This window comes from Sinohyriopsis cumingii, chromosome 12 (assembly GCF_028554795.1).
Source record: "Sinohyriopsis cumingii isolate HCF-2022 chromosome 12, ASM2855479v2, whole genome shotgun sequence".
NCBI lineage: Eukaryota > Metazoa > Mollusca > Bivalvia > Unionida > Unionidae > Sinohyriopsis > Sinohyriopsis cumingii.
In genome coordinates, this window is record NC_142972.1 from 118,091,506 (window position 1) to 118,119,430 (window position 27,925).

The window sequence follows — 27,925 nt, forward strand, 5'->3', positions numbered from 1 at the left end:
CTTGTTATAACTACTAATAATCTGACATCCAATTGACCACCATGGTGTCCATCATAGGAATCTTGTTATAACTACTATTAATCTGACATCCAATTGACCACCACCAGTGTCCATCATGAGAATCTAGTTATAACTACTATTTGTAACTACTATTAATCTGACATCCAATTGACCACCATGGTGTCCATCATGAGAATCTTGTTATAACTACTACTAATCTGACATCCAATTGACCACCATGGTGTCCATCATAGGAATCTTGTTATAACTACTATTAATCTGACATCCAATTGACCACCACCAGTGTCCATCATGAGAATCTAGTTATAACTACTATTTGTAACTACTATTAATCTGACATCCAATTGACCACCACAGTGTCCATCATGAGAATTTTATTATAACTACTAATAATCTGACATCCAGTGGACCACCACGATGTCCATCATGAGAATCTACTACTAATCTGACATCCAGTTGACCACCACAGTGTCCATCATGAGAATCTTGTTATAACTACTAATAATCTGACATCCAGTGGACCACCACGATGTCCATCATGAGAATCTACTACTAATCTGACATCCAATCGACCACCACGATGTCCATCATGAGAATCTACTACTAATCTGACATCCAATTGACCACCATGATGTCCATCATGAGAATCTTGTTATAACTACTGCTGATCTGACATCCAATTGACCACCACAGTGTCCATCATGAATCTTTTTATAACTACTAAAAATCTGACATCCAATTGACCACCATGGTGTCCATCATGAGAATCTTGTTATAACTACTATTAATCTGACATCCAATTGACCACCATGGTGTCCATCATGAGAATCTTGATACAACTACTAATAATCTGACATCCAATTGACCACCACGGTGTCCATCATGATAATCTTGATACAACTACTAAAAATCTGACATCCAATTGACCACCATTGTGTCCATCATGAGAATCTTGTTATAACTACTAATAATCTGACATCCAATTGACCACCACGATGTCCATCATGAGAATCTACTACTAATCTGACATCCAATTGACCACCATGATGTCCATCATGAGAATCTTGTTATAACTACTAATAATCTGACATCCAATTGACCACCACGGTGTCCATCATGATAATCTTGTTATAGCTACTAAAAATCTGACATCCAGTTGACCACGACAGTGTCCATCATGAGAATCTTGTTATAACTACTAATAATCTGACATCCAATTGACCACCACAGCGTCCATCATGAGAATCTTGTTATAACTACTAATAATCTGACATCCAATTGACCACCACGATGTCCATCATGAGAATCTACTACTAATCTGACATCCAGTTGACCACCACAGTGTCCATCATGATAATCTTGTTATAACTACTAAAAATCTGACATCCAGTTGACCACCATTGTGTCCATCATGATAATCTTGTTATAACTACTAAAAATCTGACATCCAGTTGACCACCACAGTGTCCATCATGAGAATCTTGTTATAACTACTATTAATCTGACATCCAATTGACCACCACAGTCTCCATCATGAGAATCTTGTTATAACTACTGTTGATCTGACATCCAGTTGACCACCATGGTGTCCATCATGAGAATCTTGTTATAACTACTAAAAATCTGACATCCAATTGACCACCACAGTGTCCATCATGAGAATCTTGTTATAACTACTATTAATCTGACATTCAATTGACCACCACAGTGTCCATCATGAGAATCTTGTTATAACTACTAAAAATCTGACATCCAGTTGACCACCAGTGTCCATCATGAGAATCTTGTTATAACTACTAAAAATCTGACATCCAGTTGACCACCATGGCATCCATCATGATAATCCTGTTATAACTACTAAAAATCTGACATCCAGTTGACCACCACTGTGTCCATCATGATAATCTTGTTATAACTACTAAAAATCTGACATCCAGTTGACCACCACAGTGTCCATCATGAGAATCTTGTTATAACTACTATTAATCTGACATCCAATTGACCACCACAGTGTCCATCATGAGAATCTTGTTATAACTACTAAAAATCTGACATCCAGTTGACCACCATGGTGTCCATCATGAGAATCTTGTTATAACTACTAAAAATCTGACATCCAATTGACCACCACAGTGTCCATCATGAGAATCTTGTTATAACTACTATTAATCTGACATCCAATTGACCACCACAGTGTCCATCATGAGAATCTTGTTATAACTACTAAAAATCTGACATCCAATTGACCACCACGATGTCCATCATGAGAATCTACTACTAATCTGACATCCAATTGACCACCACGATGTCCATCATGAGAATCTACTACTAATCTGACATCCAATTGACCACCATGATGTCCATCATGAGAATCTTGTTATAACTACTGCTGAACTGACATCCAATTGACCACCACAGTGTCCATCATGAATCTTTTTATAACTACTAAAAATCTGACATCCAATTGACCACCATGGTGTCCATCATGAGAATCTTGTTATAACTACTATTAATCTGACATCCAATTGACCACCATGGTGTCCATCATGAGAATCTTGATACAACTACTAATAATCTGACATCCAATTGACCACCATTGTGTCCATCATGAGAATCTTGTTATAACTACTAATAATCTGACATCCAATTGACCACCATTGTGTCCATCATGAGAATCTTGTTATAACTACTAATAATCTGACATCCAATTGACCACCACGATGTCCATCATGAGAATCTACTACTAATCTGACATCCAATTGACCACCATGATGTCCATCATGAGAATCTTGTTATAACTACTAATAATCTGACATCCAATTGACCACCACGATGTCCATCATGAGAATCTACTACTAATCTGACATCCAGTTGACCACCACAGTGTCCATCATGATAATCTTGTTATAACTACTAATAATCTGACATCCAATTGACCACCATGATGTCCATCATGATAATCTTGTTATAACTACTAATAATCTGACATCCAATTGACCACCACGGTGTCCATCATGATAATCTTGTTATAACTACTAATAATCTGACATCCAATTGACCACCACAGTGTCCATCATGATAATCTTGTTATAACTACTAATAATCTGACATCCAATTGACCACCACAGTGTCCATCATGATAATCTTGTTATAACTACTAATAATCTGACATCCAATTGACCACCACGATGTCCATCATAGGAATCTTGTTATAACTACTAATAATCTGACATCCAATTGACCACCATGATGTCCATCATGATAATCTTGTTATAACTACTAATAATCTGACATCCAATTGACCACCACAGTGTCCATCATGATAATCTTGTTATAACTACTTATAATCTGACATCCAATTGACCACCACGATGTCCATCATGAGAATCTACTACTAATCTGACATCCAATTGACCACCATGATGTCCATCATGAGAATCTTGTTATAACTACTAATAATCTGACATCCAATTGACCACCATGATGTCCATCATGAGAATCTTGTTATAGCTACTAAAAATCTGACATCCAGTTGACCACGACAGTGTCCATCATGAGAATCTTGTTATAACTACTAATAATCTGACATCCAATTGACCACCACGATGTCCATCATGAGAATCTTGTTATAACTACTAATAATCTGACATCCAATTGACCACCACGATGTCCATCATGAGAATCTACTACTAATCTGACATCCAGTTGACCACCACAGTGTCCATCATGATAATCTTGTTATAACTACTAAAAATCTGACATCCAATTGACCACCATGGTGTCCATCATGAGAATCTTGTTATAACTACTAAAAATCTGACATCCAATTGACCACCACAGTGTCCATCATGAGAATCTTGTTATAACTACTATTAATCTGACATCCAATTGACCACCACAGTGTCCATCATGAGAATCTTGTTATAACTACTAAAAATCTGACATCCAGTTGACCACCAGTGTCCATCATGAGAATCTTGTTATAACTACTAAAAATCTGACATCCAATTGACCACCACAGTGTCCATCATGAGAATCTTGTTATAACTACTATTAATCTGACATCCAATTGACCACCACAGTGTCCATCATGAGAATCTTGTTATAACTACTAAAAATCTGACATCCAGTTGACCACCACAGTGTCCATCATGAGAATCTTGTTATAACTACTAAAAATCTGACATCCAATTGACCACCACAGTGTCCATCATGAGAATCTTGTTATAACTACTAAAAATCTGACATCCAATTGACCACCACAGTGTCCATCATGAGAATCTTGTTATAACTACTAAAAATCTGACATCCAGTTGACCACCATGGCATCCATCATGATAATCCTGTTATAACTACTAAAAATCTGACATCCAATTGACCACCATGGTGTCCATCATGAGAATCTTGTTATAACTACTAAAAATCTGACATCCAATTGACCACCAGTGTCCATCATGAGAATCTTGTTATAACTACTAAAAATCTGACATCCAGTTGACCACCATGGCATCCATCATGATAATCCTGTTATAACTACTAAAAATCTGACATCCAATTGACCATCATGGTGTCCATCATGAGAATCTTGTTATAACTACTAAAAATCTGACATCCAGTTGACCACCAGTGTCCATCATGAGAATCTTGTTATAACTACTAAAAATCTGACATCCAATTGACCACCATGGTGTCCATCATGAGAATCTTGTTATAACTACTAAAAATCTGACATCCAATTGACCACCATGGTGTCCATCATGAGAATCTTGTTATAACTACTAAAAATCTGACATCCAATTGACCACCATGGCATCCATCATGATAATCCTGTTATAACTACTAAAAATCTGACATCCAGTTGACCACCAGTGTCCATCATGAGAATCTTGTTATAACTACTTAAAATCTGACATCCAGTTGACCACCATGATGTCCATCATGAGAATCTTGTTATAACTACTAAAAATCTGACATCCAGTTGACCACCATTGTGTCCATCATGAGAATCTTGTTATAACTACTAAAAATCTGACATCCAATTGACCACCACAGTGTCCATCATGAGAATCTTGTTATAACTACTAAAAATCTGACATCCAGTTGACCACCACAGTGTCCATCATGAGAATCTTGTTATAACTACTAAAAATCTGACATCCAATTGACCACCACAGTGTCCATCATGAGAATCTTGTTATAACTACTGTTGATCTGACATCCAGTTGACCACCATGGTGTCCATCATGAGAATCTTGTTATAACTACTAAAAATCTGACATCCAGTTGACCACCATGATGTCCATCATGATAATCTTGTTATAACTACTAAAAATCTGACATCCAATTGACCACCACAGTGTCCATCATGAGAATCTTGTTATAACTACTGTTGATCTGACATCCAGTTGACCACCATGTGGTGTCCATCATGAGAATCTTGTTATAACTGCTAATAATCTGACATCCAATTGACCACCACAGTGTCCATCATGAGAATCTTGTTATAACTACAACTAAATGGAAAATCATCTTGACTTGGGGTTTTCATCAGAAGAGTTCCTATTGTGTCTAGTTGATCCTCAGTGTGGTAGCAATCTTGAAATATTGTTATTTCCACTTGTCCCAAATGGACAGTAATATGAACATTGGGTTTTCACCAGTGGACTTTTTATGATGCCTAGTTGGTCCTAAATCAAAATGGTGCCAGTCCTAAGTCCAATATGGCTGCCATGCTGGCTGGCTTTCAAATCTTGCTGTCACTACTCCCACTTGATAGATGGACTATAAACATAGGGTTTTACCAAAAGACATCTGATGACTTCATTTTGGTCCTGAATGAAAATGGTGCCAATCAGATATCTAATATGTTCATCACAGCACATAATATGATGTCTTGTCATTAAAGAATAGTACAGATGGTTTCAACACTCTGCAATTAAAAAGAAAAAATGATCATCTGTTCTTGAATTCCTTGAAATTCTTTTCTTCCAGTAGAGCATCAGTCTCTTCGGGATCTCTTGTTTAAAAATATTACTTGTAGATTGTTAAAGACCTTGACAAAGAATCTGAGCTGCACATGTGATATGTTAACTTGAACATAAGAAAATATATTTTGTGAAAGACGTATATTAGACTGTCTCAAAAAGTAGTAGAGGTTTTTTCAAGACTCAGCATTTAAACTGAAGAAATGGATTTGTCTTGGCTTCCAGGAAATTTGTTTTGCTAGTAGAGTCTAATCTCTTTGAGGGACTGTTCTTGTAAATCTGATCTTTGACTCCTTCCCAGGGATTCCAGGGGAGAGCACTAAGAACTATACATTCCTCCATCACATATGATTGCCTTAGATACAATTTACATGTGTTTTGTGATTTTTCACTTGGAATCTTACACTGAAGTATGGTGGAAGTTTCACTTCTGCTGTTTTTTTTAAAAAATATCTAAATAATAACACTTTTCAGAAATAATGAATATTTAAAAAGATATTTGAAAGTTATAGTGTTATAAATGGTGTTTTGTTAAACAATGCAAACCCCTCAGGCATGAAAAAAGGCTGGATATATATTTAACTATGCCTTCAACATTTTCTGGAAAGTTTTCTTGTCCATGAGCAAGTGCTTGTCATATTTTTACTTCATGGTTTAAATTGTTACATTCCTTATTTCCTGTTTGTTTAGATGGAGCAGTTAGAATTTGATACAGTATTCTTATGAGCAGTTAGAATTTGATACATTATTCTTATGAGCAGTTAGAATCTGATACAGTATTCTTATGATCAGTTAGAATTTGATACGGTATTCTTATGATAAGTTAGAATTTGATACAGTATACTTATGAGCAGTTAGAGTTTGAGACAGTATTCTTATGATCAGTTAGAGTTTGATACAGTATTCTTATGATCAGTTAGAATTTTATACAGTATTCTTATGAACAGTTAGAATTTGATACAGTATTCTTATGAACAGAATTTGATACAGTATTCTTATGAACAGTTAGAATTTGATACAGTATTCTTATGAACAGTTAATTCAAATAATTTATTTATTAAAGAAATGACATTGATTTTGATTATGTTTATTTCCAGTTTATCTTAGGACAAGACCTGAAGTTGTGTATCAAAGACTCAAAAACAGAAACAGAGCTGAGGAGCAAAGAATAACATTGGTAGTTGATTAGTTTTGATAAATTCATGCATTCCTGATCCAAGTTATTCTTCTGTTAGGAAATCTGAAGACCTATGCAAGATTTGGTCATTTTACTTACTAATCAATCATATATACTCACATATAAATAACTGATTAGTCCTGACAAACTGCATAGACTCAGATCTGCTGGCTCATTATAAAATGGCCTTTCGGGGTCTATGCTGTTTGCTGTTGGATCCAGATTATAAGAGAGGATATTTAATAAGCATTGACTATAAAACATACATTACAACTCATTATTTTTTTGGGTTGTTTCACCACACATTGTTCTGAATCATTCTGAAGCTAAAACAATTCATTCTGCAACATGCTTGGTGAATCTAGTGTAAATGTGCCAAAGGTCGTGTGTTTCATAGCATATTTTGACAGTGGGTTTGATATGCAGACTCAGAGGACATAATGACTTTTTGTGATATAAATGACACCATTTCAAGCTGGAATCTGAAATCAGCTTTCCTCTTAAAATTCAGATTATGTCAGTACTTTAGTACTTTCTACTAATTGGTCCTAACAAACTGCATAGACCCAGATCTGCCAGTACATGATGTAGTGCCCGATCTGGATATCTGCAGTTTGCAAATATATATATTGTTGTCAATGCTGCATTAAGTCAGATTATTAATCTGATAATTGGTATTAATTGTTAGTCATTCTGCTGTCTCCTGACACCATGGTGGAATAGCATAACTTGCGCCTGAAGAGACACAGTAAAATGATACCGGATTTCACACCTCTATTGTGGTGCACTGTTGCACTGCAAGCATGAAGTAAATTAACATTCCTGTTGTAATGAGTGGAGAAATTAAAAATTGCATTGAGCTTTACTGTATCATGAAATGCAATGCTTTATTTGTCCGAATGTTTTGGAAATTATATAAAGAAAATAATCATCTTATGCAGGGATATTTGTGTTGCAGATGTAAAATTATGTATTTACAGAATAATTGAAAGAATTGAGTGAAACAAATTTCATGATTTCATTTCTGTTTCAAATGATATCCTTATGAATTTACTTTGGAACAGTTTCATATTGGAAGAAAACCACACAGCATTATGCTGTTGATATATAAAATGCTTTGATGTAAATCATCTGTTCATACCAGTAACAGTGACAAAATATTAAAATGATTAAAATTATATTTTCATAGACTTTGTGATCTAATAACATGGAATAAATGAGGAAACCGAAGTAATTTTATAACTTAAATATTTAATGAATTTTCATGAATAGATTCTCTAATAGGCCAGTGAAAATCTAACTCCAGCATGATGTCTTAAATGCGCTGTAAGCAAAAATATTTGAATAAAATCTTGTTACACCTGTCCCTCACTAACTCACGCACAATGGGGTCCAAAAACATAGACCGCACTATAAGCAAGGACACGAGTTATCAAGGGATCTCCATAGCTGCCAACCTTCACTGTTTTGGCATTAATTTCATGACTTTCTTAGCAATTCACAGATTCGCGTTGCATGCAATAAAAAATCGTGAATTACCCAATACTCAATTATTTTCAATCTTTAACAAAATAATTGATTTTCGTTAAGTGCTAGTCATGATATCAGTAGTTGCCGAAACGGTCCGGTACTGCCGTTTGTGATATTAGTAGAACTACAGCCGATTGATAAAGTTGGCTTGGTAGCAATCATTTTAGCTTATTTTAATCTGTTTGTATAAGAGTAGTTTTACAAATGCTTTTGAGAGAAACTGGGGCCTAACGGGAATTTTGCTCCGCACATGCACCACGAACACTGATTTGAATTTCTGTTTGGCATTGCATCTTGAAAATGTCTTCACCACCAAGGAAAAAGAAATGTATTGCACAAAAAGTGAAGTTTAGTTTGGAATATACCAAAATTGGCCATGCATTCAGCCATCAGACACTGATATACATCATGCTTTTTGCACACAGTGTACCACATTTTTTTAGCATTGGGCATGGTGGCAGAGACAATGTGAGGAAGCACGTTGGTAGCAAAAAAGCACATGGAGGTTGGGAAAATTAAGAACTTGCTGCAGATTTCAGCTCTGGAATATTTTCAGCCATCGACAGAAGACCTGCAAGCTACCAACGCTGAAGCATTGTTTGTGAGTTTTCTTGTTGAACACAATCTATTTTTTATCAGCTGGAGACCATGCTAAACATTTGTTCCAACAAATATTCCCGGACTTGAAGATCACTTCATGAATTCATGACAAAACTGACTCATTTTTATCCCTATTTTCACTAATTGTGAACCAGGAGGGTTGGCAGGTATGGACCTCCATAACAACATGAAATGATGCCATCCTCGCTGGACATCAAGAAAACCACGGTGGAGGGGGGGGTGCAAAATGGTCTGTTTAATGGCTGAATACTTGTTCTAAAATCAAATTGGGAATAATTGTCAATAAATTGATTTATCTATCGAAGTTATCATTTTCATGTATAAAAAAAACAAAAACAAAAGACATTTATTTTTAAGATGTCCAGCCGCTGAGAGATTGTTAACATTATTTCATTTGGTTTCAACAATCCTTGTTTATTACATCACTGCTTTATGTTGTTGTTGAGTAGTCTGGTTCTCTGATCCATGTGTTCCTTGCTTTGCTCTCTACTATTGTGTGATGCAATGCAAGGATCAAACAATCAAGGAACCAGACTATTTACTGATTCAAATTCAAACAAGATTCCTTTTATTTAAAAAAAAAAGGAACATTTAATTTGTGAAACAGCCTTCAGTGTTTAAACTTTTTTTTAATTGTTCTGTTAGTACAATATTGATGCCATGATTTCAATACAATTAATAGTGAAACTTTATCTGTGAGGAAATCGACTAATGCCAATTCAGGAATTAAGAGTTAACTGCAAACTCTGAAACTAGCTTCTCATTAATAAAATGTATAAGTAAACCAGAATTTTATTTCATCAAGAATTCATTTCGCTTGGTTGTCTTTCTATCTTTGATCACATTTGTGAATGAGTATACTAATTTTAGGCAGTTTGATGATATTACAGTCACAAAACAAATATTAGTGTTCGATTGATCACTTGAAATGAGTTGACCTGACATTCCAGGGTTGCTAGCTCTTAATGCAGGAAGGATTTGTATGAATTTTAACTTTTCATTTATTCCATCCCCTTTATTTGATACAAAAGATGTAATTAACATGGTAAAACAAGAAGGTCGGCTTTTAATTCATTGCAATAGTACAACAGATACTTCTGCAATTAGGTATCCAAACAAGGTTGGCACTTTATTAGGTTTTCACAGAAACACTTGTGGACATAGCTATAACAGTAGATTGATATATTTCATGTTTGAATACAACTGGGCACATTGTATTTACAATCATTACACTTATGTTGAACTAAAAGATAGAACTAATACTCAAATTTCACTTCATAAAAACCCAACTTATTTATTTGGTATTTATTTATTAAATTGCTGCCTCAAGTAGCGTTAGTGACATTTTCATTTATCTTTGATTTCATTGATCATTGAAATTTCATTATACTGTTATTGACTCTTTACCAAGAATGTTGTTTGGAAAGAAAGTTTTACAAACTATATTACTTCTTATTAAAAGTTGATAATTTCATAACATTGACTCTTATTTCCAGGTCATATCAACTGTTTTCGACGATTGAACAAGTGATTTATCAAGGTTTCAGTTACCAATTTTTATCGTGATTTTCTTCATTTTTAACAAGTAGGGGGTCAGTTTTTTGTACTTTCTAGTTTAAAAAAATGGGATCCGTGACTGACCCTGGGTTATAAGTAGGTTCACGCGTTAACAGGGCATGAGTTATCGAGTGAGTGGTGTTTTTGTTTTATAATGGATTTTTACAATATTATTTAATTTTTCCATAGGAACATTTACAAGCCCTGCATGATCGTCATGAAGAATGGTTGATAAAGAAGTCCAAGTTTCCCACTCCTTGCCATGTTTTGGTAAAGGTTTCTTTCAGATTTTGTTTTTTATCACTTATTTCCTAATTTGGAAATGACACTTAGTTTACTCTGATTGCCCTTACACAAAAAATCTTCATTAGGCAAGTAAACTTTCCAGTATTTAGCTCAGTTTTATGTTAAACTTGGAATGAATTTTTTTTTTAAAAATCAGACATAGAATATAGTCCTTGAAAGATGTGGTACTTGTTAAAAAAGTTAAAAATATCCAAATTGTATTAGAAAATTGTTAGTGTATGCTTTGCATCTACCTCTGTATAAAACTTCATGTGTCTAGGTTCTAATTGTTAACATGTCCAACAAGTGAGATTGGTTTTGCATTTGTCTCTTTTTCGAGAGCAGATTGATTAATTGATTGATCGGTGGAAAGTAGAAAAAACGTTACATTTTTCTAGCATTTGCTGCTCTTGGTGGTGGTAATGGTGTTGGTGAATATGATGATAATGTTATTGATAAATAAAGTCTCGTCATAATTAACTGCTTTTAAATAAGCCATTTTTTATGTGGTTCCAGTTTTCTGTGGTTGCTACAAATGAAGAATTAAAAACTTTCAGGACCAAGGAACTCTAGGAAAAATGGGACCCTTTTCCCCTGATTCACAGAATCAGATACTGGTGACAGTGGAATTCTTTCTTCTGATTCATTAACTGTGCACATTACATTTGGAATACATCCACTACCTTTCAAATCCAGCCCTCCCAAGCTAAGAAACACTTCACCTTGTCTTTTCAATTGTTTTAGCAATAAAAGTGCTTTTTATCTGCTTACCAAGATTGAAGTCAGATGACTATTTTGAATGCCCTTCCAAGTTTTCTCACTACAGATAAGCCATCTCTGTCTGTATTTTTAATTTTGTATTTTGTACTTCAGGTATCTAACTTTGTTATACAATTCGCTAGTCAGTGACCTACTTAAAATTCATCCAGTAATCAACATTTTATTACAAGCTCAGTCAAGTAAATGTTGATTTATTCCTAGTAGTAAGATAATATCTTTAACATCATCTGGCATTTATTTTAATCATCACACTAACTTAACTGTAAGCCAGGTGATACATTCAACTAAATTTACCTGTGTTTGTAATTGTTTTGTTCCCTCTAATAAAAGGAAAAAGGAACGTTTTACTAAATTCAAATTACAATCAAGCTATATATTAGATTGATTTACCATAAAGACTGTAAATCTTGGGACACGAAGAAAGAAAAAAATCCGGGTCCTAAGACATATATATATATGTAAAAAAATACATTCTCAGTGTTCCAACACTTTTTAAATTGATATAAACTACTATGACTGCTTTTGTTATTATTTTGCATGTGCATATTTTCTGATTTTTCCAACACAAAATTAAATAAAGGTAAATAAAAACTTCATAATTCACAGGCCAGTTTTAGTTTACACGGAAGAATAGCTTGTACTATAATGTACAGTACTATACAGTGCAAAGCATGCTTAGTGTCACTTTAATCCTTGTTTATTTCCAAACATATTAGATGCAGACTTTGCTTTATTCATTGTTTTAACCAAATCACATTCTTCCAAAAAAACACTTGAGCTAGTTGGTAGTAGCTGTTTATTGACGTTGATCCATGTGCGCGTGAGTTGCTCCTTTTCAATTATCTAAGTGATGCTACAAATTGAGGTAATCTTTATGCAAAGGTACACATGTTCAATGGTGCAAAGCACATAACCAGAATAACTGTTACATGTTCATGAAAGAATGGTAATAATAAAGGCTAAAATTCTGAATATGGTTCAACTAAGATCATCATCAGTCTATTTTACTTCTGTGATTTTGCTGAACAAAATCATAATTTTCCACATAATGGAAAGCTGGATGTTTTGGCATCCCCTTTGTTTGTAATTGGCAGATTTGTCTTCTTGTTTTCCAACTGCAATACAGGTCAGTTAAATCAGTTGACCCACAACTATACCAATACTTTGATTTGTAATTGCCTTTCACCCCATAATAGTTACACGATTATTGTAGTTTTGTAAAACAGGGTGTACGGTCACTTACATCAAAGCTAACTAAAACTCAGTTTTTACAGTACTGTATTTACCATATAAATTGGGGCACGATAAAATAATAATTTTTTTTCCTGTCCCAGAACTTAATGGTGAAACTTTTTTTCACCTAGGTCATATGTCCCATGACTTATGAAACGAAATAAATATGTATTGCATTTGTGCTCTCCCCCATGCACATTGCAATAAAATAATTCAACAAAATGCTTATTTGATAATAAAAAGAAAGAAACTAGCCTTGTATTATTATCATTTATTCCTTATTTTTCTTCAGCATGACCATTACAGAATAAAATATAACCACAAAATCCATATATGTAGTGCAGGCTTCAATACTTTAGCGTGTATCGCTTATGTCCAATAACACACGCCATGTTGTTCATTGACATGAACATTGAGAAACAATTTGTGTTTGGTTGTGCTCAAAGGTTTGAATATGTTATCTGACTGAAAACTGGATCCAACAGAATTGCAAACAAGAGGGAAATAATCAACCGATGTCTTGAAGACATGACATGGTGTTAGGTGCAAATTAATCAAGATTGAATTATATCCAGGTTTTCTGTACGATAGTATCTCGCAAATAAAAAATCATTATTTGAAAACACATTCACTTGTGCAAAGTGACAATTTTTTCGCTTGCACAGGTTACAAAAGTATCATTTCTATTTGCCAGCACACATCAGTGCTCCTTTGTATTAATTATAACTACAGATGCCAAGCACATAGAAGCCCGGGTGGTGAATAAACACATCTGGCAGTGAGCAGTAAACTCCTTCTTTGAACTTACCAGCAGGACATCAAAGACAAAGGTTATATTTATTACAAAGCAAGCAAACCTCAAAAAGAAGCTGACTTTGGTTACATTTTTGTTGTTTGTTTAAGGATATCGACACAAAGGTTATTTTATTTGAAAGCAAGCAGACATCGGAAGCCGATTATGGAATCTTTTAAGTGTGCTGATTTTTTTTGTTTGTTTTTTGTTGAATATACAAGGACTGTCAGGATCTGGAAACAAACTTGGTTTTTTTCCACCGGTATTCGCAGGAATTTTGAAAATAAATTGAAACAATGGAACAGATTTTAAAGTGACACAATATAGTGTTTCATGCATGGACGTCCATGACCCAGCTTCGCCCAGAATATTTGGAGAAAATAAAATCATGTGATGAATGCATGAAGGCCAGAAGAAAAGAAGACGATTTCACAAAGGAGAGGGAAATGATCAACCAATATAATGAAGACAACTGCCATTCACGCATGATGTGGTGTTAGGTGCAAAATAACCAAGATTGAATTATATCCATGTCTGCTGTAAACAAAAATCATTATTTGAAAACACATTCACTTGAGTGTAAGTGACAATTGTTTCGCCAGCAGGGGTTACAAAAGTATCATTACTATTGACCCGCAGACATCAGTGCTCTTTTGTGTTAATTATAACTACAGATCCCATGCACATAGAAGCCTTGGTGGTGAATAAACACAACTGGCAGCAAGCTGTAAACTCTTTCTTTGAACTTACGAACAGGACATCAAAGACAAATGTTATTTTCATTACAAAGTAATCTGACCTTTGAAGCTGACTTTGGATATTCTGAAGCCGTTTTTTTTCAACGGATATCAATACAAAGGTTATTTTATTGCAAAGTAAGCTGACCTTGGAAGCTGACTATGGATTCTTTTAAGTGTGCTGACTTTTTTATTTTTTTGAATATACAAAGACAGTCGAGATATGGAAACAAACTTTGATTCCTTTTCGCTGGTATTCACTGGAATTTTGAAAATAAATTGAAACAATGGAACAAATTTTAAAGTGACACAATATAGTGCTTTGTGCACGAACATCCATGACCTAGTGATGCCTTGAATATTTGGAGAAGATAAAATCATATGATGAATTTGTGTAGGCCAGAGAAGCAGATGATTTCACCGACAAGATGATCATTAAGATGGATGAAATTCTAGTGTACTTTGCTCTCGTTCCTGGATGGACTGACGATAATACAGGGGTCAAAAGTGTAAGAATTAGACTGGTGCAGATTTTAAAAAATCTAACTTTAGTCCTTGCATTTTCCACTTCAGGTGATGTGTTGCCTAACAATTTTTCATGGTAAGAGAAAAGTTAAAAAAATTTTTATGCATCGAAAGAATGGATTGCACATGTGCAGGAGAAGGGTTGTGTTGATGAGATGCTGCTGCAATGGATTAAAGAGTTTTATCTCAAGTACACAGTTTTATATATTTTAAAATAAAATTTCAGTTGGAGTGCATTTTCCAATATGTAATTTTCAAATGATTTAAAAGGTGTCCCACAACTTATGACTTGAAAAAAACGATGTGTTCCAGAACATACAGTGTACAAAAAAGCATTACTTTTGAAATTAATTTTGGCGTCCCAACAAATACAACGTCCCAATGTATACGGTAAATATGGTATTAGCATAGTTTTAGAAGCATTGTTAAAGTTTAGTGCAGGGGGCTCATGATTTGAATCCAATGGATGTACTTTATTCAGTAATTGCTAGCATTGAATAAAACCCTGTTGTTGTTCATTGTTGTCATACTAGGATCACATTTTAATGAGTTAGGTATTTACAATTTCAAGGCAAGTAAAAAACGTAACTACTGGTGCACTAGTATGAAAAGTCTAATAAAATAAACAAACAATAATTGAGTCAAAGGGTAGGGGTAGTGTTACAGCAAACCATGAATGCTCAATTCTTGTCATTGTCTGATCAAGTTATACATAAATCTGAATTAGGTAGAAACAATGAGAAAACAGAGAGAGGCATATGTGTAATTTTTGCTAATGTAAGTTTGCCTAAATAAATTCATTTAAAACTGCATGCATCTTGTGATGTTGTCTTAGACCTGTGGGTCAGTTTATACACGGGTCATGCACTTTTTAGTGTTTATACATATTCATTTGGGGAGTCTGCTTATACGCAAGTATATACGGTACTTATGCATTAAGAGATTCAAGTCAGGGCCAACTATTTGATAAGTGAATGCAACTCCCCATCTCTTATCTAATCTCCAGACCATATTTTGATTAGTTAATTTATTTAAAGGAAAAATCAATCCCTCTATCCAGTGGGAGACCACTCTAGTCAGACTTCAAATTGGCAAGCAGATGATATAAGTGGTGAATTTGTTTCCATTCTAGGGAGGGATGGATTTGAAATGCAGTTGATATACCCCTAACATTATTGGGCAAATATTATTTTAAAAAATCATTTTTTCCCAAATCCCCCAAAAATTGTTACCCAAGAAAATTAAAAAGTTCTCAGTATTTATTCACTTTGCTTATCCATTATAAAAATTGTTTACCTATTGAATTCTGCATTTGCACATAATGTGAGATATTGCCTAGTGTCAGAGACTGCTGTAAAATACAGAAAATATTGCACATTTGTTCGTTCATTTGCATATTCATAATTAGTTACTTTGTTTTTCTTTCAGGTGTTAGATGCCAACAGTAACTTACCTAAAATGCTTAAAATCTATGAGGAGAGGAAATCTGAAATTCTTTTTGGACTTCAGGATGCATGATAAGTTGTCGTTATTTAGGGTGACTGTGTGGATCAGTTTTATGTATGAATCACCTGAAATAAAGTTGTAGTTTGAGTGAATATCCTGAGAAACATTGCCACTAAATGGGTATTGCTTCAAAGTGTTCTTATCTTTGGATTATCAGTAGGCAAGGTGGTATCTTCATACTACACCAGGCATAAAGTATATATAATTGCTTTTAAGTCGAGTCAAACTGCAGTCAGCAGATATCCTCATCTTCCGTAGCATTATGCTATGGAGTATCAGGAGTTTTTATGTTTGCAGTTTTACTCGATTCGATCATTCTGGTTTGTTGGTACAGAAGTTTTAAATCAACTTGTAAATCTTGCTGACAGTTTTTTGTTCTCTCTATCTCTCTGATTAAATATGGCTGCCATGCATAGGGCCTTACATCACTTACTAGTTTCAACTTGTAAGATCTATGAATCCAAAAGAAATGGTATTGTTTAAACTTAATCATAAGGATATGTGAATACTCAGATTTACTTGAAACTAAAAAATGAATAAGGAAGTGGTAACCAGCATAAATATTTATGTCAACAAATTTGTGCTGTTTTATCTTTGTATTTAAAGTAGAATGGAATTTTTTTAATTTAATTGGTTTTTATGATGACTTGTTACAGGAAAATGATTGTGTGCCTTTTTCTTGGTGCTGTTTCAGTTATTGATATTGATATCTAGAAAGTGAGTTGTATGCTACTGCCAACTGTTTTGAGATATGTAGGCTTGAAAATGTGTTCTTTTTAAAACAATATTGTACAGAAAATGTAATAAGTGTTCATTTCTTCATTTTGTTCATCTAGGAGGCATTATGTTGAAAATATGATCTTTACATTGCCAGGTGCTTTTGACAATTTGTTCAAGAAAGTTAAAAAAGGGTCCATTATATTATCAGAATTCCCAGAATTTTCATATTTTTTATATCTCTCTATGTGTTCAATTCTAAGTGTACTTTTCATAATATTTAAATATAAATAAAAATTTTAGATACTCAAAGCCCATTTTTGTTTGTTCTGTCTTCCTTATTTCTATTATTCGTATATATATGGCATTATTTTCACATGTGAGAAAGTAAAATGATGGATATAATTAATGTTGTGGATGGACATAGAGTCGAGGAAATTCCAGACACATTGTTAAATCATTTATCGTCTATGAGGATGTAATACTGAGCCTGTGATTTCCCCTATCTTAGTGCCAGTATCTTCCTTGCCCATGTGTTCTTTAAAAGTGCTTAATTAGTATTCTATATTATTAATTTCCTATATTGCTACCATGTAAAGCTGTGTTAAACAGCATTATGCCATTAAATGTGTCTGCCATAAAAGCCATATTAAACAGCAATGTCATTAAATCTGTCAGCTATAAAAGCTGTGATAAACATAAACTGAGACCACCACCTGCTGTTGTCCTGTCTTTATGGAAAGGTATATCATAGTTAATTACTAACAAAAGTTGTCAGAATGATTCTCCTTGTTATGTATATTTAATTTGTATTGTGTTTAATTTTTTTCATTATTATAGATTGCAAGAGCTTACCTGACCATGACATTTTACAACATATTACATAGCTAATATTTGTCTATCATTTTAGGTTATGTATTTAGATTATTGTTAATTGTAAACATGATTACTTCAGTTTGAATTCTAGATACAGCCTTAATTCTGATCTTAGAAGGTTCCAAATACAGATTTTGTTTAAAGTTTGGAGTAATATTTCATTAAGATGACTTAGTATTTTCAAAAATGGTAATTGCGACATAGGTCAAGTGGGGATGTATATAAAGCTGTTTCATAGTAATTTAATCATTCATATCTTAACATCAGTTTCTATTGGAATCAAATTGAGTTTTGTTTCAGTTGAGAAGATTTAATTTATTTATTTCAGTTATTCATAGCAATTACAAAGTGCTCTTTGACTCTAAGACTAAATTACTATCTTGGAATTACTGTGTATTATTCAAGGATATTTTTTGATTATATCATTGAGGTACATCAAGACTGTTAATACATAAAACTATTGGTATATGAGCACACTCAATATCAGAATTCATTTCAGACACCACTGGAATTCATTTGGAATACTCTATACTTTTAGACTCATGATAGAACTTTTAGACTATTTGGGATTTAACTCAAAATATTTTAAGTTCTTTTTAAATTGTGACTTTGTATTCTAGGGCAATAAATTATTTGTTGAATTTTACAAAACTTGTTGGTTTTCACTCCTTTTTGTTACTTGATTCAAGACCATAGAGACATAACACTTCTTTAACAATGTTTCAGAAATGCCAAAGACATGTACATTATTTTCTGGTGATGTAAGCATAAGTCTTTCTTGATCTGTTATATATTATATGTCCAATATTAATACCTCAAGTTCAAGGCGTTAGTTCCTGATTGGGCACTCAAGGAGATATCATTACTTAAAAGTACATGAATGTTAGTTCTGTATGATTGTTATCATCATTGATATTGTGCTCATAAGTTTGCACACTGCAAGATATTTCCAGATTGCAGCTGTCACGTTTATAAACATCTGGATTATCGTCAGTGGTATGACCATTTTTTTCATTCATTAGTACATGCAGATCATGTTGTACAAGATTGTGAACAACCTAGTGGACATACCAGCAGACAAATACATTACCCTGGCATATAGCCAAATTAGGGCAAACCATAGAAAAAGTTCCAATTAAAGTCAGCATCGGCAAATTGTTTCAAGTTCAGCTTCTTCACATGTACAATAGGGACTTGGATACAAATTACCATTAATAATTTCAGAAGCTCCTGACTTGGTATCTCACAAGCAGGAGCTTTTCAAAATCACTTTCTGATGAACTAGTCAGCAGTAAGTAAGACATTGATTCTGATGGTTATGCCAGTTGAGGTTCTTTACCTCATTGCCGCTACAATAGCCGGCTTGGTCTGAGTATGAAGGGATAAAAACGTACACTGACACTCTGTTACTTATTTCTTCCTTTCCTATCATTACTCTCCTATCACTTCTGTCTTTACTTTATCTTTGACCATGCACATTCCTTTGCTTAATAGTCAAGTGTGACTGCATCAGTGTGTTTATAGATAGATTGGAAAAGTATTCATATTTAATTTTTTGACTTTAGAGAGAAGATCAGAGGGTCCTTCTCTATGGTTTGTAATTATACACATGTTGAATAAGTGGCTCAAGTATAGGTAAATATCATTCCAGTCAAAATGATGTTGAAATACTGCATTTGCAATTTGTTATTATAAATAAGTCTGGACAAATGCATGATATGTTTCTGTGATGGGTATAATTGTTTCTCAGTGAGTCATTTAGATTCATTATCTTGTATGAACCTTGGGAGGTATCACCACCAATAGTAGACATTAGCTGTGGTCAGAATCGTTGCCAAGCTTCTATATTTCATTAGTATAATGGATTTTTGCCTTGTGACTTAAACTTTGATTTGCTATGTTTTGAGATTATTATATATAAAATAATACATTATTATTATTATTATTATTATTATTATTATTATTATTATTATTATTAAACTGCAATTTTGTATTTTTGTTCAATTGTTGTTTTTTTCCTCCAACAAAATTACACGCAATGGCTCGAATAAAATCTAGTTTTAGCCGCCAATTTTTTATGTGCGCGGATGAGCTATTCTTGCAACATTTTAGTTTGGCCCAATTTTTAGCGTCTGTATAACTCAGATGAATGACTGTTGACTTGTAGCGGTAAAATATCAATGGATTCAACATATTCGCAGTGTCCAATTTGCAACAAGGAATTTGTAAAATCTTTGATAACAATTCATGTAAATAGATGCCTGAATGCCGTCGAAGGCGAGAAACCGTCTCGAGATAGCCCAAATTCGCCCGAAAAACGGAAGCGCACATCTGACCAGGCATGGGGAAGTCTGAAACCCTCATCTTCTAATTTAAAGCCAAAACCAAATGACAGTAGTAAGAAAGCTAAGAACGATATTGATATGGTATCAAGTCCCAGCACGACTTCCTTAAAAAACTCGACAAACGAAGGAAGCAAATCTATCGTACAAATAAATGATGACCCGGATACCCCTCTAGTATGTGATTTATCAAGTGGGCCTTCAGTACTTAATTTAAATTTCAAACAAAATAAGAATCATACTGATAGGCCAGATATACAAAGCAGTAGTAGAGACATACATAGTATACCAAAACGCGTGGGAATACCAGTGATGAATTCCGCTAATATTGGAAAAATTCAGGGCAAACCTCTAGCAGAACAAGTCAGACCAAAGACTTTGGCCGAGTATGTTGGGCAGGAAAATGCAGTGGGAGAGAACAGCATGCTACGAACTTTACTTCAAAGTTTTGATATCCCTTCCATGATCCTTTGGGGACCTCCAGGATGTGGAAAGGTCAGCATTGGAAAGAGAAATAATGATGTATTTTTCTGGTGCAATATATACAACCACTTTTTGAAATTCATCTTTGTGCTATTTCAAGAATTAGGTAAACAATATTCAAGAAGGCATTTTACTGTGGCTCTTTGACATTTGATTCACAACTAGGCTTTCAAGCTTGCCATTTAAAGCAGTATGATGTCCTTCAAAATGAAGATGATAGTGGATATTTTCATTAAATACTTGTGCAGCATTTACCAGCTTAAACCTTTCATTCCATATTCACTTTCACAAGTTTTGTATTATGTTGGTATCTTTATAGCTCACTGTAGGATTTTTAAAATGGAAATATATGGTGACAGTTCTCAAAATTGAGTCCAAGACCAAAATTGAATGTTATTGTTGCAAGAACTCTCACTACAGAGAAATCTGCATCTTAAAACAAAAACTGAAATAATGTATTGTGCACTTTATAATTCTTGAATAGGGTTGATCAGCAAATAAAAGCTGCTTTCCCTTGAGACATTCAATTAAATATTTATTTAAAAAGGGGGTTCTCTTAACAACATTAAATAATTGCTGTTATAATCATGTAGTAGTTACAAAGGGGGTTGGATGAATTATATCACAAGATTATGGGCCATGTTTATAGCAAGGTTCATTTTATGTTGTGCCCTTGTCATGGATCCTTATTTTTCATCTTGGGCGTACGAAAGTTTACTTGATGGTGCTGATAGGGTGCAAAAAAAAGACCCAGGAAAATCAAGATTTAAATGTGATTACTGTTGATATATGACTAAATTGAGTGCATCTTCTGCCTGTTAAATAAAGTGTGCTCAGTGCTGAAGAAAACCATTTTCATTTGGTAACAGAAATGTCATTTTGAATTTTATTGTCTTGTGCACCAGTTGAGATCACGTGGTTGATTATCCTTTTTTAAAGGAAGACAAGATGAAATCTTTGGCACTACTGCATTGTTTGATTCAAATTAGACAATTTAAATCATGGTTTAAATCACTCAAAAAAATATCCATATTTTTACATACATAAAATACACAGATTTTGTGACTTAAATCGCTTGTAAGGAGCATTAGAATATGTTACATTCAAAATGTGAGTCAAAATAAGCATGTTGGATCTATCCAACTTGTCACTTGTGTGTTTCAGGATTATTTCTTTTATTGGCTTAAAATGGCAAAACACAGCATGAGTGGTTTATTTCAGTTTAAATTATCATTTGGTAGTTGTGGGCTTGGAATGAAAAGTAATGCTGAAGAGTATCTTGAACAAATGAAGCCAATTGCAGTGGATCTTAATGAGGTACAGAGTAACAACTGCATGATCAGGCTGTTGACATATATCACAAACTTGATCTAGCAGCTTTACCACAACTCAGGAGTGATCAACAAATTCAACACTGATGCCAAGGAGACCATCACTCCTATGCACTTCCTTGCCACTATTCTTGATCCTGGGTACTTGGGTAGGATCTTCGCTGATGAACAAATAGACTGCAGTAAGCAGCATCTGACTTGCATATCAACAATGGTAAACCTGAGAGCCCAAGCCACACCTTCAAGCCTTACATATTCAAGCCTGCACTTTGCAAGGATGTGTCTCCATTTTGAAATATCAATAATAAAAAAAACAATGGACAGTCATATGCAACAACCAGTTGTTGTGGAATGTTGCTACTAGTTTTGAACATGTATTTTCTACATTTGGATTTGTTATTTCAAGGTCAGGAACAGGCTTGGTACTGAGAAAGCTGGAGTATTTTTGTTTACAAATTTAAACACATCACACCTGTCCTTAATCAGAAATAAGCATTGAAAATGTAGTATTAGATGTAGCCATTTCAAATGTTTAACTTAATATTATATTATAAACTATATATTATGCAAATAAATTGAAAACCTAAATATTTTTTTGTTTGATAAATTTTATTAAAATAAAGAAAAACATTTAAATTTTAAAAATCTGATTAATTCCAAGCAAATCTGATTTTATTGTTGTTGTTTTTTTAATTTAAAAAATCATTGGGACACATTGTTAATTTTGTCATTATGCCCAGGTATTATATTGAGTTGCATTGTTAATTTTGTCATTATGCCCAGGTAGCAGCTAAAATAAATAAATTCATTTGTATGAGGGCCTCAAGGTAGATTAGTTCTTACCTAACTGAGTTACCCTTTTTAAATAAGGTCATTATTATTATTATTATTATTATTATTGTATTACATTGAGTTGCATTGTTAATTTTGTCATTAATAATAATAATAATGAGGACTTTGTATTGCGCCTAATCTTTACAAGCTCTAAGCGTTTTACAACATTACACAACACCTGTAAGATAAAAAACATATAATGATATGATTACAAAAACAAGCACCATGAAATTAGATAACATTACAAAACATGCTGAGAATATTTAAGGTAGGAAACATTATTAGGTCTTTAAGTTTGTTCTTGCAGTCGAAATAAGTGAGTTTTGAGAGCACTCTTGAATGTGATCACTGTGTCATTGTATCTAAGTTCAGTGGGCAATTCATTCCACGTTGCTGGGCCCTGGTATGCAAAAGAACACTGTCCATATGACTTTGTTTTCATAGTGGGAATAATGAGTATACAATTGTCAGAAGAGGAGTGTAAGTATCTTGCTGGTGTGTACACATGGGTGAGGTCGGATAGGTATGTTGAACTAGAGTCCAACAGTGAAATGTAGCACAGAGAACAAATTTTGTGTTTGATTCTGGATCGAATAGATAGCCAGTGTAGGGTGCAGAGCAGCGGGGAGGTGTGCTCTGATTGTGGTACTCTATGTATGATCCGAGCAGCTGTGTTTTGAACTTTTTGAAGTTTCTGGACCAGATATTGAGATGAACCAGATGGAATTGAGTTACAATAGTCTAGTCTTGAAAGTACTAATGAGCACACAAGTGTTTTAGTGGCATCAACTGAAAGATATTTGCAAACGGAGCTGATGCGTCTCAGCTCAAGATATGCAGCCTTGCATATGTTCATGACATGTTGGTGCAGTGTGAGAGTACTGTCCAGAGTAACACCTAGGTTTTGTACTGATTGTGTGAATTTAATGTTGGTGCTGCTGATATTTATTGTTTGAGGTAAAGGATGTAGATTTATATAGCAGTATAAAAAGAATACAATGACTATCCTAACTGTCAAACATATTCAACAAAGACATGTCATAATAAAACAATTGCAAGATAAATGAGGTGTGAAATGTTTACATATAAATAGCCATTAGCAGAGGAAGGTTGAGTTTTTAATTGTTTTGATTAAATAGCATCAATTTGTTTATTGGCAACCATGGATTTCTTTATAAAGTTAGGTAAACATTGTAGCCTTCCATGCTTTCATCCTAGATAATGTTATTTTCAACATTTGCAACACAGTAAAAAAATGGCTTGAGAGACCAATGTTTTAGGATACCACCCAGAATTTATGACTAGATATTTTATGAATGGATAAATTTTGTTACATTCAGTGATCTAGTTTGATAGACTATGCTGATATTTTGTTTGCAGAATGAGCAATTTCTCAATACAGTTATGACATGTTTATTGAGATGGTTTTATTTGTTTGTTTCTTGTTATTAATTTGGTGATCTACCTTCAAACCATTTATTCAGTCACTCAGTATTTTATGAATATTTTTATTTCAGACTACTTTGGCAAGAATCGTAGCCCATAACTGTAATAACCAACAGAACTGGAAATTTGTTCAGCTGTCTGCCACATCATCAGGTGTTAATGATGTGAAGGAAGTAATCAGAGCAGCCAAGACTGACCAGAAGATGTTCAAGAGGAGAACCATCTTGTTCATTGATGAAATTCATAGATTCAACAAGTCACAGCAGGTTATTTTACTTATTGGTTCACCTTTTCCCTTAGGAAGAAAATGTTGTTGTATCACAGAGTATAATTTTGACTTGATGAGATTTTCAGGAAGTTAGCAAGGAACCTTGTTTACAAAATATAATTTATAGCAGATTGGATTAAATTATATAAAATACACATATGGTGATCAATAATGTAAAAAAGTGTCATGCTTCGGATATGTTGAACATAACAGCACACTAAATCCTACTTAAATAGAATCCATTGTAAGAAGAGATTCTGCTTCAGGGACTTTCTGTTCTTGGACCTGTATTTTCAGGCTAAAAATTAAATCTACATTTTTATTTCTTATGCCCACCATGACCATTTTTCCCTTGTTCATCCAGCTTTAGATTACCTGGTTAAGTTTTGCATTTAGCTCATTTCAGACACTGTGGTGGGTCATCCATTTTCCTGAACATATTTCTAGTGGTTGTGTCATAATTCCCGATTTCCAGGGCGCTTCATTTTTTAACCATCTTTTTGTTTTATAAACACTTATGATTTTAATGCCTACAAATACTTTATTTAAATTTTCCCCTAAATAGTACACGTAGAAAGCCTGTGTCCTATTATTTACGGATCTGTCAGGGAAAAAAGTTTCATGTGAAATTTTCAGATGATTTGCCTTTTCTCTGTGTAATGTGTCCTTGCAGTGTGCCTATTTTCCTCCATGATGCTCCACTTTTAATTATTTTGGGTTAAGCATGGTCGATATGTGGAATAGCAAATGGCTAGACTAAATTTGATTAAAATTGAATCTCCACTGTTATACTTGAAAATCTGACAGTGACCTCTTAGGGGTCATGTTCTGCCAACCTATGTTATTACCAAAATTGCTAATTTTATCAGCCATTCAGATGAAGTTTTATATCTTCATGTTTGGAGACTGAGCAGTGTGGATGAAGAGCATGAACGTGTACTAAACGATTTGATTTACTTTCAGATTTTTTTATGGCTGCATTTCCATTGGCTAATTCAAAGGTCACCAGAACATGACCTCTAAGCGGTCTTCATCAGATCTTCATGTAGGACAGTGGAGATCTGATTTTAGTCAGATTGTGGCTAGACTTAGGTAAACAGGCACGAAGCCAGTGTCACTAATTAGAAGTAATCCATCTCTGTGTGATGACCAAAGAGAAATTAATGTTCAGTTGAAAATATCAGCACCTGTGATTGTTTGGCAAGTAAATGATGCCCTTTGTTGTTGTAATGGTGTTTAAATTAGTGGCAGTGCATATCTAAAATTTGCATATCTCTTTTTTTTCAAGATGTGCAGTTTTTTTATCATTTGAATTACCCCATACTGTATTACATTAATCTAAATAGGGTTGTATGTAACTGTTATAAAATAGTTTTCTCTGCCTTTCAGGGAGAAAATGTCTTGTCCTGCTGAGAAGCCATAAACTTATCTTTTTAACTGAAATGTTTGATATGTTCAGTCCATGATAGGTTATTTTCTACCAAAAAAACTAAGTAGTCTATCATGACAGACCATTTGCAAATTTTTATCCTTCATGTCATAGTTCATCACTATCAAGATTTGTTCTTCAGAGATCTCGGAAACACTTAATTATGTGTATTTGGATGCCAGTTTTTTTATCTGGGATGCATAAAATCACTGAGACGGGAGTCCTCCATATGCATGTAATAGGTGTGTGGCAAAATTCAAAGACTCTGTTGATCAGTTAGCTGTGCTGATATTTACAAAGATGGAATTCATTTACCTAAATGACCCCTTGATGTACATACATGTTACCATTTTATAAGAGTACATAATAAAGAACATGATGCAATAGCTGGGCGGCACATTCAAAGGCTTTGGTTGGCGGCTGGGTGGGAAAATGTACTGATATTTACAGTGATTGAATTCAGAGGCAGAAAGACCCAGAGATGTACGTGTGGTCATTTATAAAAGTACATCAAATAAACAACTTTAGCTTTCGTTATTGTGTTCATTTCCGAATGTAGCAGAATAAGCAGTGCATGTGACCTCAGAATCAAGACATGTTGAGATTTAGACAAAATGCCATTCATACGTGGCTGACAAGTCGCCTAAAAATGTAAATGTTGCCTTCTTCTGTTAGGAAACTGAAAACGACTTTGCCCTGTGATTATTTAAGAGGTACATTGACTGACCATACCATATTTTATTAAATGCCCGCGCCTTAGCCCGGTTAGTTCTAGTGTTGTAGCGAAATGTATTCATCAAGGCATCAGTAGCTAGGCCTAGTTTTTATATCAATTACGTTGGTAAACAAACTATTGCTCATTCACAGGCATTATGTTTTGATAGCTGATTGACCATTAACCCTTTTCCGAGTAAGGTAGCAACTATCAATTTCCTGCCTGCTATCCTTTGATGATAAAACATAAAAACTTGTGTTTTAAGATCAGAATCGGTGATCTGGATATATATTAACTGCCTCTTATACACTATTTCGTCATAAAATTAGTTTGAAACTGTAAGTGAACCAGTAGGCCTAACGGGAAATAATGGTGGACTTCGCTAAGTCTGGGATGTACCAGTTTATTAGATTGTCTGTTTTCTTAAATCATCGGGCAAATATATTCAGAAAAAATATACAAATCATTGAAACCAAAGCCTAGGTATTATTTTATTAAAGATTTAACTTTAAAATGCAAATTATATAGGTCAGAAACGTCAGGAACAATGCTGTGTTGTGGAATTTGTGAGATGCGCTTTAAGGTCTAAGCTGTTTTCTGACTTGACATGTATTTGCGAAAATATGGGAAAAAACAGCAAATCAGATACTATTTATTTGCCTAAAATTACTACAAGTACGTATACAAATAAATAAATCATAAATTTGCGATCCTGTCAGTGGACTGTTGTAATGA

At 34.0% G+C, this 27,925-nt stretch overlaps 2 protein-coding genes across 8 annotated transcripts in view; both read left to right on the forward strand.

Annotated features, from left to right (window-relative positions):
• LOC149787326 (thymidine kinase 2, mitochondrial-like) overlaps positions 1 to 17,778 on the forward strand; it is a 46,046-nt gene extending 28,268 nt beyond the window's left edge. For 2 of the 3 annotated variants that reach the window (XM_089977865.1, XM_089977864.1), the window contains exons 8-10: positions 7,103 to 7,182; positions 11,080 to 11,160; positions 16,672 to 17,778. In XM_089977865.1, the coding sequence (XP_089833991.1) occupies positions 7,103 to 7,182; positions 11,080 to 11,160; positions 16,672 to 16,761 (251 nt within the window). In that variant the 3' untranslated portion in view covers positions 16,762 to 17,778. Of the gene's footprint in view, positions 1 to 7,102; positions 7,183 to 11,079; positions 11,161 to 11,691; positions 12,469 to 16,671 lie in introns of those variants that run through there. The other variant, XM_089977866.1, reaches the window with a different exon arrangement.
• Positions 17,779 to 20,494: 2,716 nt separating this feature from the next.
• Positions 20,495 to 27,925, forward strand: part of LOC149787327 (ATPase WRNIP1-like) — a 47,622-nt gene continuing 40,191 nt past the window's right edge. For all 5 annotated transcript variants that reach the window (XR_016425150.1, XR_016425151.1, XR_016425152.1 and 2 more), the window contains exons 1-2: positions 20,495 to 21,179; positions 24,850 to 25,044. Coding sequence is in view for 2 of the 5 variants with exons in the window: in XM_089977867.1 (XP_089833993.1) it covers positions 20,523 to 21,179; positions 24,850 to 25,044 (852 nt within the window). In the remaining 3 variants the exon portion in view is untranslated. The remainder of the gene's footprint in view (positions 21,180 to 24,849; positions 25,045 to 27,925) is intronic.